The 13,553-nt window shown below is 42.0% G+C and overlaps 2 protein-coding genes across 3 annotated transcripts in view; both read left to right on the forward strand.

Annotated features, from left to right (window-relative positions):
• LOC137331046 (endothelin-converting enzyme-like 1) overlaps positions 1–7,164 on the forward strand; it is a 74,638-nt gene extending 67,474 nt beyond the window's left edge. The window contains exons 16-17 of the mRNA XM_067994637.1: positions 3,430–3,506; positions 7,065–7,164. Coding sequence (XP_067850738.1) covers positions 3,430–3,506; positions 7,065–7,164 — 177 coding nt within the window. The remainder of the gene's footprint in view (positions 1–3,429; positions 3,507–7,064) is intronic.
• Positions 7,165–10,213: 3,049 nt separating this feature from the next.
• The window catches only part of cops7a (COP9 constitutive photomorphogenic homolog subunit 7A), a 33,264-nt gene continuing 29,924 nt past the window's right edge, over positions 10,214–13,553 (forward strand). The window contains exon 1 of one of the 2 annotated variants that reach the window (XM_067994638.1): positions 10,214–10,290. The gene's annotated coding sequence lies outside the window, so the exon portion shown is untranslated. Of the gene's footprint in view, positions 10,291–10,315; positions 10,406–13,553 lie in introns of those variants that run through there. The other variant, XM_067994639.1, reaches the window with a different exon arrangement.

The following is a 13,553-nucleotide window of genomic DNA, read 5'->3' on the forward strand; positions in this document are numbered from 1 at the left end:
TCATGGCCCGGCATATTCCTCACTCTACCATTACCAACAAGCCAGGGGATCAACCCTGGTTCAATGAGGAGTGTAGAAGAGCATGCCAGGAGCAGCACCAGGCATACCTAAAAATGAGGTGCCAACCTGGTGAAGCTACAACTCAGGACTACATGCATGCTAAACAGCGGAAGCAACATGCTATAGACAGAGCTAAGCGATTCCACAACCAACGGATCAGATCAAAGCTCTGCAGTCCTGCTACATCCAGTTGTGAATGGTGGTGGACAATTAAACAACTAACGGGAGGAGGAGGCTCTGCAAACATCCCCATCCTCAATGATGGCAGAGTCCAGCACGTGAGTGCAAAAGACAAGGCTGAAGCGTTTGCAACCATCTTCAGCCAGAAGTGCCAAGTGGATGATCCATCTCGGCCACCTCCCGATATCCCCACCATCACAGAAGCCAGTCTTCAGCCAATTCAATATCAAGAAACGGCTGAGTGCACTGGATACAGCAAAGGCTATGGGCCTCGACAACATCCCAGCTGTAGTGCTGAAGACTTGTGCTTCAGAACTAGCTGCGCCTCTAGCCAAGCTGTACAGCTACAACACTGGCATATACCCGACAATGTGAAAAATTGCCCAGGTATGTCCTGTCCACAAAAAGCAGGACAAATCCAATCCGGCCAATTACTGCCCCATCAGTCTACTCTCAATCATCAGCAAAGTGATGGAAGGTGTCGTCAACAGTGCTATCAAGCGGCACTTACTCACCAATAACCTGCTCACCGATGCTCAGTTTGGGTTCCGCCAGGACCACTCGGCTCCAGACCTCATTACAGCATTGGTCCAAACATGGACAAAAGAGCTGAATTCCAGAAGTGAGGTGAGAGTGACTGCCCTTGACATCAAGGCAGCATTTGACCGAGTGTGGCACCAAGGAGCCCTAGTAAAATTGAAGTCAATGGGAATCGGGGGGAAACTCTCCAGTGGCTGGAGTCATACCTAGCACAAAGGAAGGTGGTAGTGGTTGTTGGAGGCCAATTATCTCAGCCCCAGGACATTGCTGCAGGAGTTCCTCAGGGCAGTGTCCTAGGCCCAACCATCTTCAGCTGCTTCATCAATAACCTTCCCTCCATCATAAGGTCAGAAATGGGGATGTTCGCTGACGATTGCACAGTGTTCAGTTCCATTCGCAACCCCTCAAATAATGAAGCAGTCCGCGCCCGCATGCAGCAAGACCTGGACAACATGCAGGCTTGGGCTTATAAGTGGCAAGTAACATTCACGCCAGACAAGTGCCAGGCAATGACCATCTCCAACAAGAGAGAGTCTAACCACCTCCCCTTGACATTCAACGGCATTACCATCGCCGAATCCCCCACCATCAACATCCTGGGGGTCAGCATTGACCAGAAACTTAACTGGACCAGCCATATAAATACTGTGGCTACGAGAGCAGGTCAGAGGCTGGGTATTCTGCGGCGAGTGACTCGCCTCCTGACTCCCGAAAGCCTTTCGACCATCTACAAGGCACAAGTCAGGAGTGTGATGGAGTACTCTCCACTTGCCTGGATGAGTGCAGCTCCAACAACACTCAAGAAGCTCAACACCATTCAGGACAAAGCAGCCCGCTTGATTGGCACACCATCCACCACCCTAAACATTCACTCCCTTCACCACCGGCGCACAGTGGCTGCAGTGTGTACCATCCACAGGATGCACTGTAGCAAGTCGCCAAGGCTTCTTCGACAGCACCTCCAAAACCCGCGACCTCTACCACCTAGAAGGACAAGAGCAGCAGGTACATGGGAACAACACCACCTGAACGTTCCCCTCCAAGTCAGACACCGTCCCGACTTGGAAATATATCGCCGTTCCTTCATCGTCACTGGGTCAAAATCCTGGAACTCCCTTCCTGACAACACTGTGGGAGAACCTTCACCACACGGACTGCAGCGGTTCAAGAAGGCGGCTCACCACCATCTTCTCAAGGGCAATTAGGGATGGGCAATAAATGCCGGCCTCGCCAGCGACGCCCACATCCCATGAACGAATTTTTTAAAAATTCCTGTGGCCCATTCCACCGGCTTAAGTATAGTGGAACAGAATCCCACGCCACCCTAGCCCCAGATCGGAGTCCCCATCCAAAACCCCAGGGACAGAGTTATTTGCATAGATGGGGTGAACCATCAGCGGTGCCTTCCCCAGTCTTGCTAAGGTCATTCCAACCCACTTAAGACCCAACTAAGCGAAGAAAAACATTTTTTTGACAAGTCTTCGGCTCCAGTTGGAGTTGCTTGGCTGCTCGAGAAGGTAATTGATCTCATCCAGGATCAATTAGCTTATTTTAATAATAGTTTGGGTCCGTCACAGGGCCTCATACCAACTATAAATTAGTATGATCTCTGATGAGGCCTTTCAAAGGCGTAAAGGTAGCAATTTCCCAGCAAAGCCCAGGAATTCCCCTAACACGGCCCCTTGATATGTGGATGCAGGCAGAAGGGTCCCCCACGAACCCCCCACTCGACCAGAATTTAGTCCTGGTCTGGTCTAAACATGGCAGAATCCTGGCAGAAGTGAGTTCAGGCCCATATTCTGAGCCCACCAGGTGTAATCAGACTTACACCCTCTCCCAACCCAGGAATTTCAGGGTCACTATGTCAAAGCATTTCCATAACAAGCCCGAATGAGTCTTCAAATGCTTTTTTCCCTATTTTTTGATTACCACAATGAGTTCAATTCTGTGGTGGTTTGCATCTTGCTTGAAATGGAAATAAAAATCCGGAGAAATGTAAAACAGGCTGCCGATTCGCTGTCGCCCGTTTTACACGATTGCACAAAGTCGAAATTGCTCCCACTGTGTGATAATTTGTACCTTTGGAAACGGGCCAGGTGCCTTTACTTTTTGAAAAGTTTTATGATTGAACATGCTATTTGCTGCATTCATAAGGAGATTAGTGGGGTTAGTGGCACCAGCTCCCAACATGGGAGTGCCACACAACCAGCAGTAACCTGGACCTTCCTAGTGGCCAGCCTAAATGAATCCAGCCAGCTTACTCTGGGGTTACTGCTGGCTACATGAGACTGACGTGTCAGGAACCTATGGCACTTGCACCCCACTTAACCCAATATAAAATCAGGTACTGCTTCGGGCCATCTGAAATATGGGTCTTTTCATAAAGTTCAATAATGCATAATTCATCTTAACCATTGCAAAATAAAGGTTTTACTAAGTATAAGATAGAACAAATTAAAAAGCTGTACACAATAATGATGTCTTGCAAAAATAACTCATTACAAAGGTTTGCTTTTTCAGTAATAATAATCAATAATAACGGTTATCTTTCGCTTCAGAGTGCTTTTCTCTTAATTTAATATTGTGGTGTTAATATAAGCTACATAATTAAATGCTGACTAGTTTTTAATTATTACACTGCCTCATTAGAACTGGTGTATGAAGAGAAGAGTTCAGTCCATCTACCTACAGCTGCTTACTGACAAACATGCCCCAGAACACTACAGGTATCATTCATTATAAAGTTTGATCATTCTGGCTATTGTGTGAAACTAAAAACATTTTTAATAGAACCTTATGGTAGATTCTGAAGTTCTCAAATGATTTTGAATTAATGAAGAGTTTTCATCAAACGTTATATTGAGATCATTTGCTATGAACTTGTACAGTTTGAATTAACTTTTGTATTTGTACTGTTTTTTTTCATGTTTTCCATGTGTAGAATTATAGCAAAATTGTTTCAAATATTTCTCCTCAAACTAAAGTTCTAATATGAACAGAGGATAAATAAACCCTGGCAATTCATTTTTAAAGATACTGCATGTGACTAAATTAAATCTGCAAAATATAATGAAAACAATATTTGTTTTTGTTTGTTCTCTGGATGTGAGCGACACTGACAAGGCTGCATTTATTGCCCATCCCTGGTTGCCCTGAGGTGGTGCAACTTCTTCTTGCTGTGTCGCAATTGTTTTTACAACTGAGTGGCTTGCTCGGCCACTTCAAATGGCATTAAGAGTCAACGGGGTAGATCGCAAGTCGGCAGCCCCTTTTACATCTCTCACAATTTTTATTTCCATTGCCGTCAAAGTTTCAAAAAGTAATTTACTTTGTTTCATGAATCATGGGAAGTCACTATCTCCTTATGAGCAGCAACTCCAACTGCCCAATCTTCGTCTCTTGCTGACCATCCGCCCAGCATGCTCATTGGGGACTAACCTCACCAACGTCCTTCCCATCTCGCTCACCCCACCTACCACTGCTCCCTTGGACTTTGCAAGTGGATCAACAGTCACTGCCACTCTCCACATTTCGCCCCAGAATGACCATTCATTCGTAAACAAGGCCCCTTATTGTGGATGATAGTATTGACGTTTGGCTTTAAATTAAACTTGGTTCGTGGGTGGCAACCCTTTGTCCCTTACTGAAGTATCCCCACCTAGCCCAACCCAAACTTCCATGATGGGGATGTGGCCATTATCATCAATTCACAATTTGGTCTCTTCCCCCTACTCCACTTGTACATTCTCCCCCTTCAACCACCTCACCCTGTTCCACCGTTCTCACTTCTCCATCAAAATCTGCATTGTCTACCACACCCCACAGCCCCACCTCAAGTTTCTCACCAAGATATTATCCCTACTTCCTTCACTCAGCTTCTACACTGAGCATCTCCTCATTCTTGATGATTTCAATCTCCATCGCAGCTTCTCCTGCTACTTCTCGTTTGAATGCACTGTACTCCTGTCCTCCCTAAACCCCTCTTTCGATATAAATTCTCCTCCCTATATTCACAGCCACCACCTTGACCGTATTATCTCCCATGGTCTCAATCACAGATAAGACCTACATACATAGAAATACAAATAAGTCACAACGTAGAAATGGGCCATTTGGTCCAACAAGTCCATGTCAGCGTTAACCCTCTGTGCGAGCAAATAATTCTAATCACATTTATCCACCCTATTCCCATACCTCTCAACTCTTCTTCCTTCATCCACCTATCCAATCTAATGTTGAATGTTGACCTAGTTTCTGCCTCAACCACTAATCCTGTAACCTCCTTCAGCCCTACAACCCCCTCCCCCAAACTCTCTGTTCCTTCGCATCTGTCCTCTTATGCATCCCGACTCCCTTTGCCCCACCATCTCTTCTGCACATTTTTCATTGTATTTTTCCAACGGTTTTCTTCTATACGCACCAAAAAAGTATTCAAACAATTAAATTATTATGGTAATTTGCTAAATAGTGCAGAAATGCAATCTGTTAAATGTGCACTGATTGTGTTTTTTATTGGATGAAAAATAAATGTTTTGTTTCTCAATAACAAGACCAATGATCTGGAAAGAGGGCAGATCAGTGGAGCAAACGTAAATGCATGATAGCAGTAATTTACAGGCATTGTCTACCTTCATCCTCGTGCCTCTTGCCAGACAGAGAGAGCTGAATTTACTTCACAGTGCAGGTTGTAAGGTCATGTTTTGAAACCATCAAGCCGATGTAATCAATCCCAGCTGTTCTTTCTTTTTATTTTTATCTGTGCTACTTTTGATTTATTTTGGTTTCTTCAGCACTATCTTTTGTTTGGTTTTGTCTGTTTTTTGCCCATTCAGTCCTGCGATCTTGTTCTTTCCCCACTGTCTTTAAAAAAAATCATCAATCCACTTATGGCTCTAATAGTGTCAATTTGGAGCTATGTACTTTGTTTTCACTGGCACTGCCAAATCATGATGTCCTTTCTATAATTAAAGACTGAGAGCAAAATGGAAGTAGGTTTCTTGTCAGTCTCTTGAGCCCAAGACATTTGTACCAGTTTGAGTGCGCGTGGTTCAATCCATACCTTTGTTGGGTCAGGTGGATCCTGTTTGTTTTTCTTAAATTTCAGTGAGTTACAGGAGAATATTCTTGGCACATTTGGTCATCAATGAAATCCACTTGAAATAATTGCTTTGAAATTATAAAATGTTAATTCCTATTAAATAAATCATAAATAAGGAGCCAAGCATTTGGCAGCACTTGAATCATAAATGAAGAACAAAGCATTTGGTAGCAATTGGTTTGTCTGATTGTGATGAGACTGTTCTATATCTATATTTCTAGCTAAATTCCAATGTCCCCCTCCAGCCTTGGATTAGTCCACAATGGTTTTCCTGTAGTAAGAATGCTCCAGCCATTTTGAATTTGGGTCAAGGAATAATAAATCAGTAGATTAGTGTACTTAATTGTTTCCCCGCCCATTTCTTTATGATTGCTAAATTTCCCTTTAAACAGTGGGGAACCTTGAAACAGAAATCTTTAACCACAAAAGCAAGAAATGGATTTCTTAACTATAACCAGTCTATACACTGTAAATACTCCACATTTCCCAAGATTCATTTCCACATCAGCTAAAACCTACATAAATAGCTTTATTAGAACATGGAATGGTTTATTACAGGTGGCTACTGGGGCAAAATTTAAAAGGGAAGGGATAAGTATTTGAAAAAGAATATAAAAGGATACAGGGAAAGGGGAAGGGAGATTCGATTAGATAGTATAGCTCCAGCCAGAGAGCTTGCAAAGGCATGATGGGGCAAATTTCTATGATTTTTTTAAAATTCCCCTTCTGAAGAAAAAGAGTTATGGTTCCACAGGCACTAATTACCTTCCACTGCCTCACGTAAGTGACTATTCAACATAGGCGTGTCTAGAAAATGTATGTCAGCAGGCTATTTGATTGTACAGGGCATGACACCCAAGCCGAATCCTCTTCTCCTCCAACATCCACTTTCAGCAGAGGTCACTGAATAACGATCAGAACTCTGAACCTTTGCTGTTATTCACCTCCCTAGCCTAGGAGCACTGAGGTCAATTGTAGTGCTCTTGCCACCCCAGCTGAGATCAGCTAACTCAGCACAGACCAGGGATTAACCATAGGACTTTCCAATCTGTGTGGTTCAATCAGGTATTTCTTTTACCAACTAAGGCATAAATAGTTGTTAATATACATACCCCTGACATAATATGGATTTGCTAGAATGAGTTGTGTATCTTGCAAGTGGTAACCTTCCTTTTTATTTTAACAGGGTTATTGGGAGTGTTTCCCAGTTTGATGAATTTGGAAGGGTATTCCATTGTCCTAAAAGAGCTCCAATGAATCCAGTTGAAAAGTGTTCGGTGTGGTGATTTCAAATTCACTTATTTTAATCTAAACAGCTGTTTTATTTTTTTTGTTCATGTTTAATAAAATGTCGCCAGTTCTTTTTATTATCTTGATCGCATTTTTAATTTCTTAAATAAAAGCAACTGAATTCTTCTAAATGTATTAAGAACAGCAAAATGCCATTACTTTTATTATTATCCTGCTATGAACATCTTTGTGTAAGAGGTTCTTAAATATTTGTTCAAGCAAGAACCTTTTTCCTTTCACCATGCCTTGTTGTTACCAGTCTTAAAATACGTTAAGAGATCAGTATGTTTCTTCATGATTGCACTGTACTTCACATTATCGTAGCAAAATCGTGTTTCCCTGTGTATGCCAATCATTAAAACTAAAGCAGGATGTTTTAGACTGGTTGAATATTTGTGCACTTTACTAAATGCTTAACAGACGATGTCTTGTAAATAAAAGATGTAACATATAAAGAAGTAATCAACCCGTTTCTTTTTCTTTAAATCCATAGCAAAATAAGAATACAATGAATTACTTAAACTTTTTAATTATGATACCCAGTAATATGAAGGTTATTCAGTCTACAACTTTTGTGATGAAATTGAAAATATGGCTAGTTATGCTTTGTATTTTTAAAATGTAATGTAACAAAAAACTAAGCTGTATATTGTCTCTTTAAATGTAATATGGCTGAAGGTATCAACTATTTTGGTCTTTCCTCATGCTGTAAAACTGTTGTCTTTTGTTCTGTGAAAAATTGTTTAGCACCTCTATATTTATACATTTTGAAAGCAGAACATGGCTGTGGGTGAGTATTGGCTGTGGATAGTGTAAGAAAGCTGGGTTTCAGTATCCTGACAAATATATGACGAGGAACCAGACGAATCCTTAACACCCTCCTTCAACTCCTCACTAAGGAGCCATCTGGGGTTTTACCTCCCAGCAAAGGTGTAGAGATGAATGCAGCTTGACTTGGCTCGCCGAACTGTCTTACATTTAACCCAGTTCAGATCAAAATGAATTTAATTTAACCCTTGGTGAACTCTGCTGTGAGAGTGAATTAACTCTTTCTTACCAAATCATCAAGGAAGAAGCCAGACCACAATCATGCACTAAATACTATTTATTGGTTACCAATCACAACTTAAATTTAAAGTTGGGTACACAAAGACACGCATAAATAAAATCAGAGTTACCCATCAGTTGAGTAGCAAATCATTAATGGATATAGTTATTTAATAAAACGATTAGCAAAGGTTACACAGGCAATTCAGTGCATCACTGTAAATCAGCATTAGCTGTGATCAGAATCTGAGGTTATAAATTGGTGAGATTACTTTAAGAGTAATTCCTTAGACAGCTGACAAGTTAACCACTTTAAAAATCCAGTCTATCAAATAGCTCAGGTCTACGTGCAGCGTGCACGAGTCAGTCTCCCTCCTTCCCTAAGACACGGCTATTAGCTTCTGGAGTGTTGAATCACTGACCCCCTTTGTAGTGGAGTGTCTTTCTGGGAGGTGGGGATTGTGGGTTTGGGAGGTGCTGCTTAAACAGCCTTGGCATTCCATCACACCCCTGATTTGTGTCTTATAGATGGTGGAAAGGCTTTGGGGAAGTCAGCTGAGCCACTTGCTGCAGAATACCCAGCTTCTGACCTGCTCTCATAGCCATGGCATTTCTGTTGCTGGTCTGGTAGAGTTTCTGGATATTTGAGAGTGAACTTATAAGGGACCTGGGTGAGAGTTTTATCATAGGCAGATGGTGAGAGTATTATGATTTGAAAAGGAAAGGGGGATGTAGATTGTAAGGAAGACAAGGAAAGGTTGGGGAACTTATATCAGATTGAGAGAAGACAGGAGGGGAATTAATTTGAAGGAGGGCTAAGGGAGTTGAGATCAAGTTTAAAATGAAGATTCGCTCAGTGCTAAGGGAATAGAGAAGGGAGGAGGTCAGCATGGGACTGGGGGCAATAAATGACAAGGGTGTTAAATGAAAAGCACGAGGGATGGAAAAATATGAGGTACTCTGAAGGCGGAAAGGAACTGTAGGAGTGGCGGTGGTGGCGATGGTGTTTGGGGGGGGGGGGGGGGTAGGGTAGGGCAGCTAGTGAAAAATATAGCCAAGTGAGGAAGCTTCTATAAGGGTAATGAGGAACTACGTGTAAGCCATGTTTCTACCAGTCCCAGGATGTAAATGCAATCATTCACGACGAGATTGTGGATGACAAGGGCTTTGATCGCAAGTGAACAAATATTCAGGAGGGAAGTAGTGGAAGAGGTGAGCAGGATAAAGAGGACTTGGGAGAGATTAATCCCCAAGGTGCAGGCTGGGTGAGACAATTGGCAGGGGAGCAGGTTGGGACAATTAGGATTGCTGTTCTTAAAAGAGGCAGTGAAATATGCCTCAGTGCCAGGTCTTGATTCAAAGCCCAGTCAAGGAATTGTTCACCTATGACCTCATTGTTTTCATATCCCCAGGTTGTGTGATGGCTATTGAATTGGCTACAGATATTGGAAGTCTAGTTTGGGACAAGCGCCATTTGTTGGTTTATAAACATTAGCAATCGTAATCGACTCTTGTGATGGCATATGGTGTTGAAGAGTTCAAATGCGAGGAACAGTTGTTCAAGAGTTCTTGTTTCACAAACATTACCAACCCATGTTTTGGGTAGTGTTCGGCTCGCTACTAACATATCCAGAAATGTGATATTTTGATGCTTTATCTGCAACATTAACCAACATTAATTATCTCAGTTTTGAAGGGTCCCCACCCTGAGCTGTCCAGTGTGTGTCCTCTCCGCAGATGCTGACTGACCTGCTCTATTTCCACCTTTTTTCTGTTTTAGTTTCCTCCTAATGTCGAACAAAAGCGAGTGCGATTAAGGAACAGACGTTCCGCGCTCCACTGCGTCAACAGAGATTTAAATTAAAATTTCAGAATCATGATACGTTGCTAACTGCTAGCCTCATGAATGGGGCGGGGCGGGCACGTCATTAGATCGACAGCTGAGCGAGCAAATAAGAATCCGAGTTCGTGCAGGGGGCGGGCCCAAGCTCGTGTTGTTCCGACCAATAGGAGCGACGCGGAGGCGCCCAGCTCTCCTCTGAATGAGAGACTAAGGCAAAGGGGCCTGGGCGCAGGTAAGTTATTGAAAATGCGCGGCTCACAGCTGCTTCATAAGTGGCTGGCTGGAGACAGGCATTCCAGGCTTTCTGCTCAGTGCGCTGCAAGAATCTCTGGGTTCCGGAGTCACCTGTACGTTAAACAGTTGTTAAGAATATAGGTCTGGGCCTAGAGGAGCAAGCGTGAAACACGTTGTTCTTTTTTGTTTCTGAATACTTTAGGTGATCGGACCCCTCTCCCTTGTAGTTAAATGTCTCGTGATATCTCTTCTGGCAAAGAAGTGTTGTCTGTTCTTCGCCTGTTTGTTGCTAGAGTGGTAGCATTAGCAGAAAGAAAACCCTTTTTTAAAAAAAATACCCTGCTTGAAGTTTAAAAGTGTGGCGATCTATAGAGCTATGATGGAACAAAAGTGCAAACTAGTACAGTAAAGTACAATACCTACCCGAACTCATGCACCCTCTTTTGTCACTTTGAGTTCTGTTTTCCCTTGAGCGGCCAACTTCGGTACTTAACTGAAGTCGCAATTATTTCTTGAAATTTTGGTGCCGTACCTGTATGAATAATCAGCATGTATTTCTAAAAGAAAAATAATGTTTAACCAATCTTATTGAATTCTCTGAAGAAATAACACATCTTTTCTGCACTTTCTCCAGAGCTTCAACATCCTTTTGAACGAGGTAGAGGAGCAAAAAGATCTGGGAATACAGATACATAAGTCACTAAAAGTAACAGCACAAGTTGATAAGGCCATAAAGAGTGCAAACAAAGTTCTGGGGTTCATTTCTAGAAGAATAGATTACAAAAGAAGGGAAGTAATGTTAAGTTTATATAGAATATTGGTTAGACCATACTTGGAGTGCAGTTTTACAAGGATGTTACCAGAAATGAGAGGATGCAACTATCAGGAAAGATTGAGCAGGCTGGGGCTCATTTCTCTTGAAGAGAGAATGAGATGAGACCTGATAGAGGTCTTTAAAATTCTGAAGGGGTTCGATAGGGTGAATGTGGAGAAACTATTTCCACTTGTTGTTGAGTCCAGAACAAGGGGCAGAAATATAAGACAGCTACTGACCGATCAAATAAAGAATTTGGGAGGAATTTCTTCATGTGGGGAGTGGTGAAAATGTGGAACTCACTGCCACGTGGAGTGTTGAAACAGATGGCATTGATGCAATTAAGTGGAAGCTTGATGTAAACATGGGGGCGAAGGGAATGAAGGGATACGGGAGTAGGATGGGAAGAAGTAATTAAAGAAAGAAAGAACTTGTGTTTATATAGCACCTTTCTCAACCTTTGGACGTCCCACTGTGTTTTTCAGCCAGTTAAATACTTTTGAAGTGTAGTCATTTCTGTAATGTAGGGAGTGAGAGGAGGCTCATGTGGAGTATAAACACCAACATAAAGCAATTGCAGATTCTATGTAAGTCTATGTTTGTAATTTTCTGAAATGTCCTGCATTCTGAACCAGACCAGCTTTCTATGATTTAAAGTTAATTGTTATAGTATTTCTGCTGGCTTAGTGGGTAGATGCAGTAGGTTGTGTGGCATTGAGGCATCCAGACTAGAAACAACAACTTTCATTTGGTGCCCCTCACAAAGGAGAACAACTTGGGGTGCTTAACATTAAGGACAAAAAGGACACAGTACGAAAAGAACAAACTAACAGGAGAAGAGGGATTGGCCAGTAGAGGATACATTCTGGGACATGTGGTTGGAGGAAATTGCTTAGGGAGGTAGTGGTTTGGTGGGAAAGGGATTTGAAGACATGGACCTTGAAATTGACATTTTGATGGACAGGAAGCCAGTGAATCGTGGTAAGGATGGGGATAATAGGAGATAATCTAGTGTGCATAAATACAGCAACTACAGATTTTTGGATTGATTGGAGTTTGAGAACATTGAAAGAAGAGAGCAACCAGTTGATCCTTACTTGATGCAAGCATGGATTAGGGTTTTGTTGGAGAGGGGAGAGAGGTAGCAGCAATGCCTGGGGAAAAAAAATCTAGTCTTACTCAAAGGTTTAAAGGTTTGCTCAGGATTGATTTAGACATCAAGATAGTAAACCATCTGATCCAGCCTGAATAGGAAACTGAGGAGATCATTGGAAGCAGTATCAGAAGCATGTTAGAGCTGATGACTGAGAGGATGGCTTCACAATCACAATCAGGACACTGGTGGGACACATTTACTCTTGATTTCCTTGAGAGGGAGGGGAAATATCTGATGGGATTTGCACTCCTGATTGTTATCCAATGTCTCGTATAGTTTTAAAGGTTATGAAGGAAGTTGGTCGAGGCAGTTTGTTTGTTTGTTATGAGGAAGCATCCAAATATGAGAGGACACAAGTTAACCATTAGAAGAAAGAAAGTCGGGTGGAACTTTTTCACCTAAAGAGTTTTGGACGTGGAATTATTTACCAGGCAAGGTCATTGAAATTGACAGTATAAATGGGTTTAAGGAACAAATGTATTTTTGGAGACAGGAGGTTGAGCAACATGGTGAGAAAGTGGTTAGGTGGGCTTGATCTAAGAAAGACTTGCACTTATATAGCAGGATGTCCCAGAACACTTTACAACCAGTGAAATACTTTTGAAGTGCAGTCACTATCAAAAAGGGATGGCATTATTGGGCTTTATGCACTTTTCTTGTTGCTAAAAAAATCTTCTGTGTTGCACAACATACTGGATGCAAAAAGCTGGTGGATAGCATATTGTTTCAGGAAATATAAAACATCAGAGCCCAGGAAAACTTCATTGGTAACATTGACAGTGTTTCAGTATCTGCTTTTAAACTGGACATCTTTGATTAAACTTCAAAGAAACAAAAGGAAAAGTGATTATTTCCATAAAATTGGCCACAGTTTTGAGAAGATGAGGAAATTGATGATGATTGCATAATAACAAAAGTTCCTTAAAGAAATTTTTGTTTATTGTTATATTAAAAATCCACGAAAAATTGGATTGGATGTCCCTGCTTAAAAACTGCAAGGACTGTGTTTTATTCAACAAACAAATAAGCACGCACAAAAATACATAAGGCTGCTTTGTGCCTCACTCCATTGCTATTCACCACCACAAAAACAAATTATCTGGTCATTTATATAATTCCTGTTAGTGCGACCCAAAATGCAGGTCTATGATTGGGGTGGAAATATTAATTTTTTTAATCATCCAGGAGCATTTTATAAATATATTTTGCATACAGACAATACTCTCCTATTTTCTACTCCCCCCCCCCCCCCCCCCCCGGACAGACTTTTCTCCCCCATTTAAGTCAATTG

Source organism: Heptranchias perlo, chromosome 13 (assembly GCF_035084215.1).
Source record: "Heptranchias perlo isolate sHepPer1 chromosome 13, sHepPer1.hap1, whole genome shotgun sequence".
NCBI lineage: Eukaryota > Metazoa > Chordata > Chondrichthyes > Hexanchiformes > Hexanchidae > Heptranchias > Heptranchias perlo.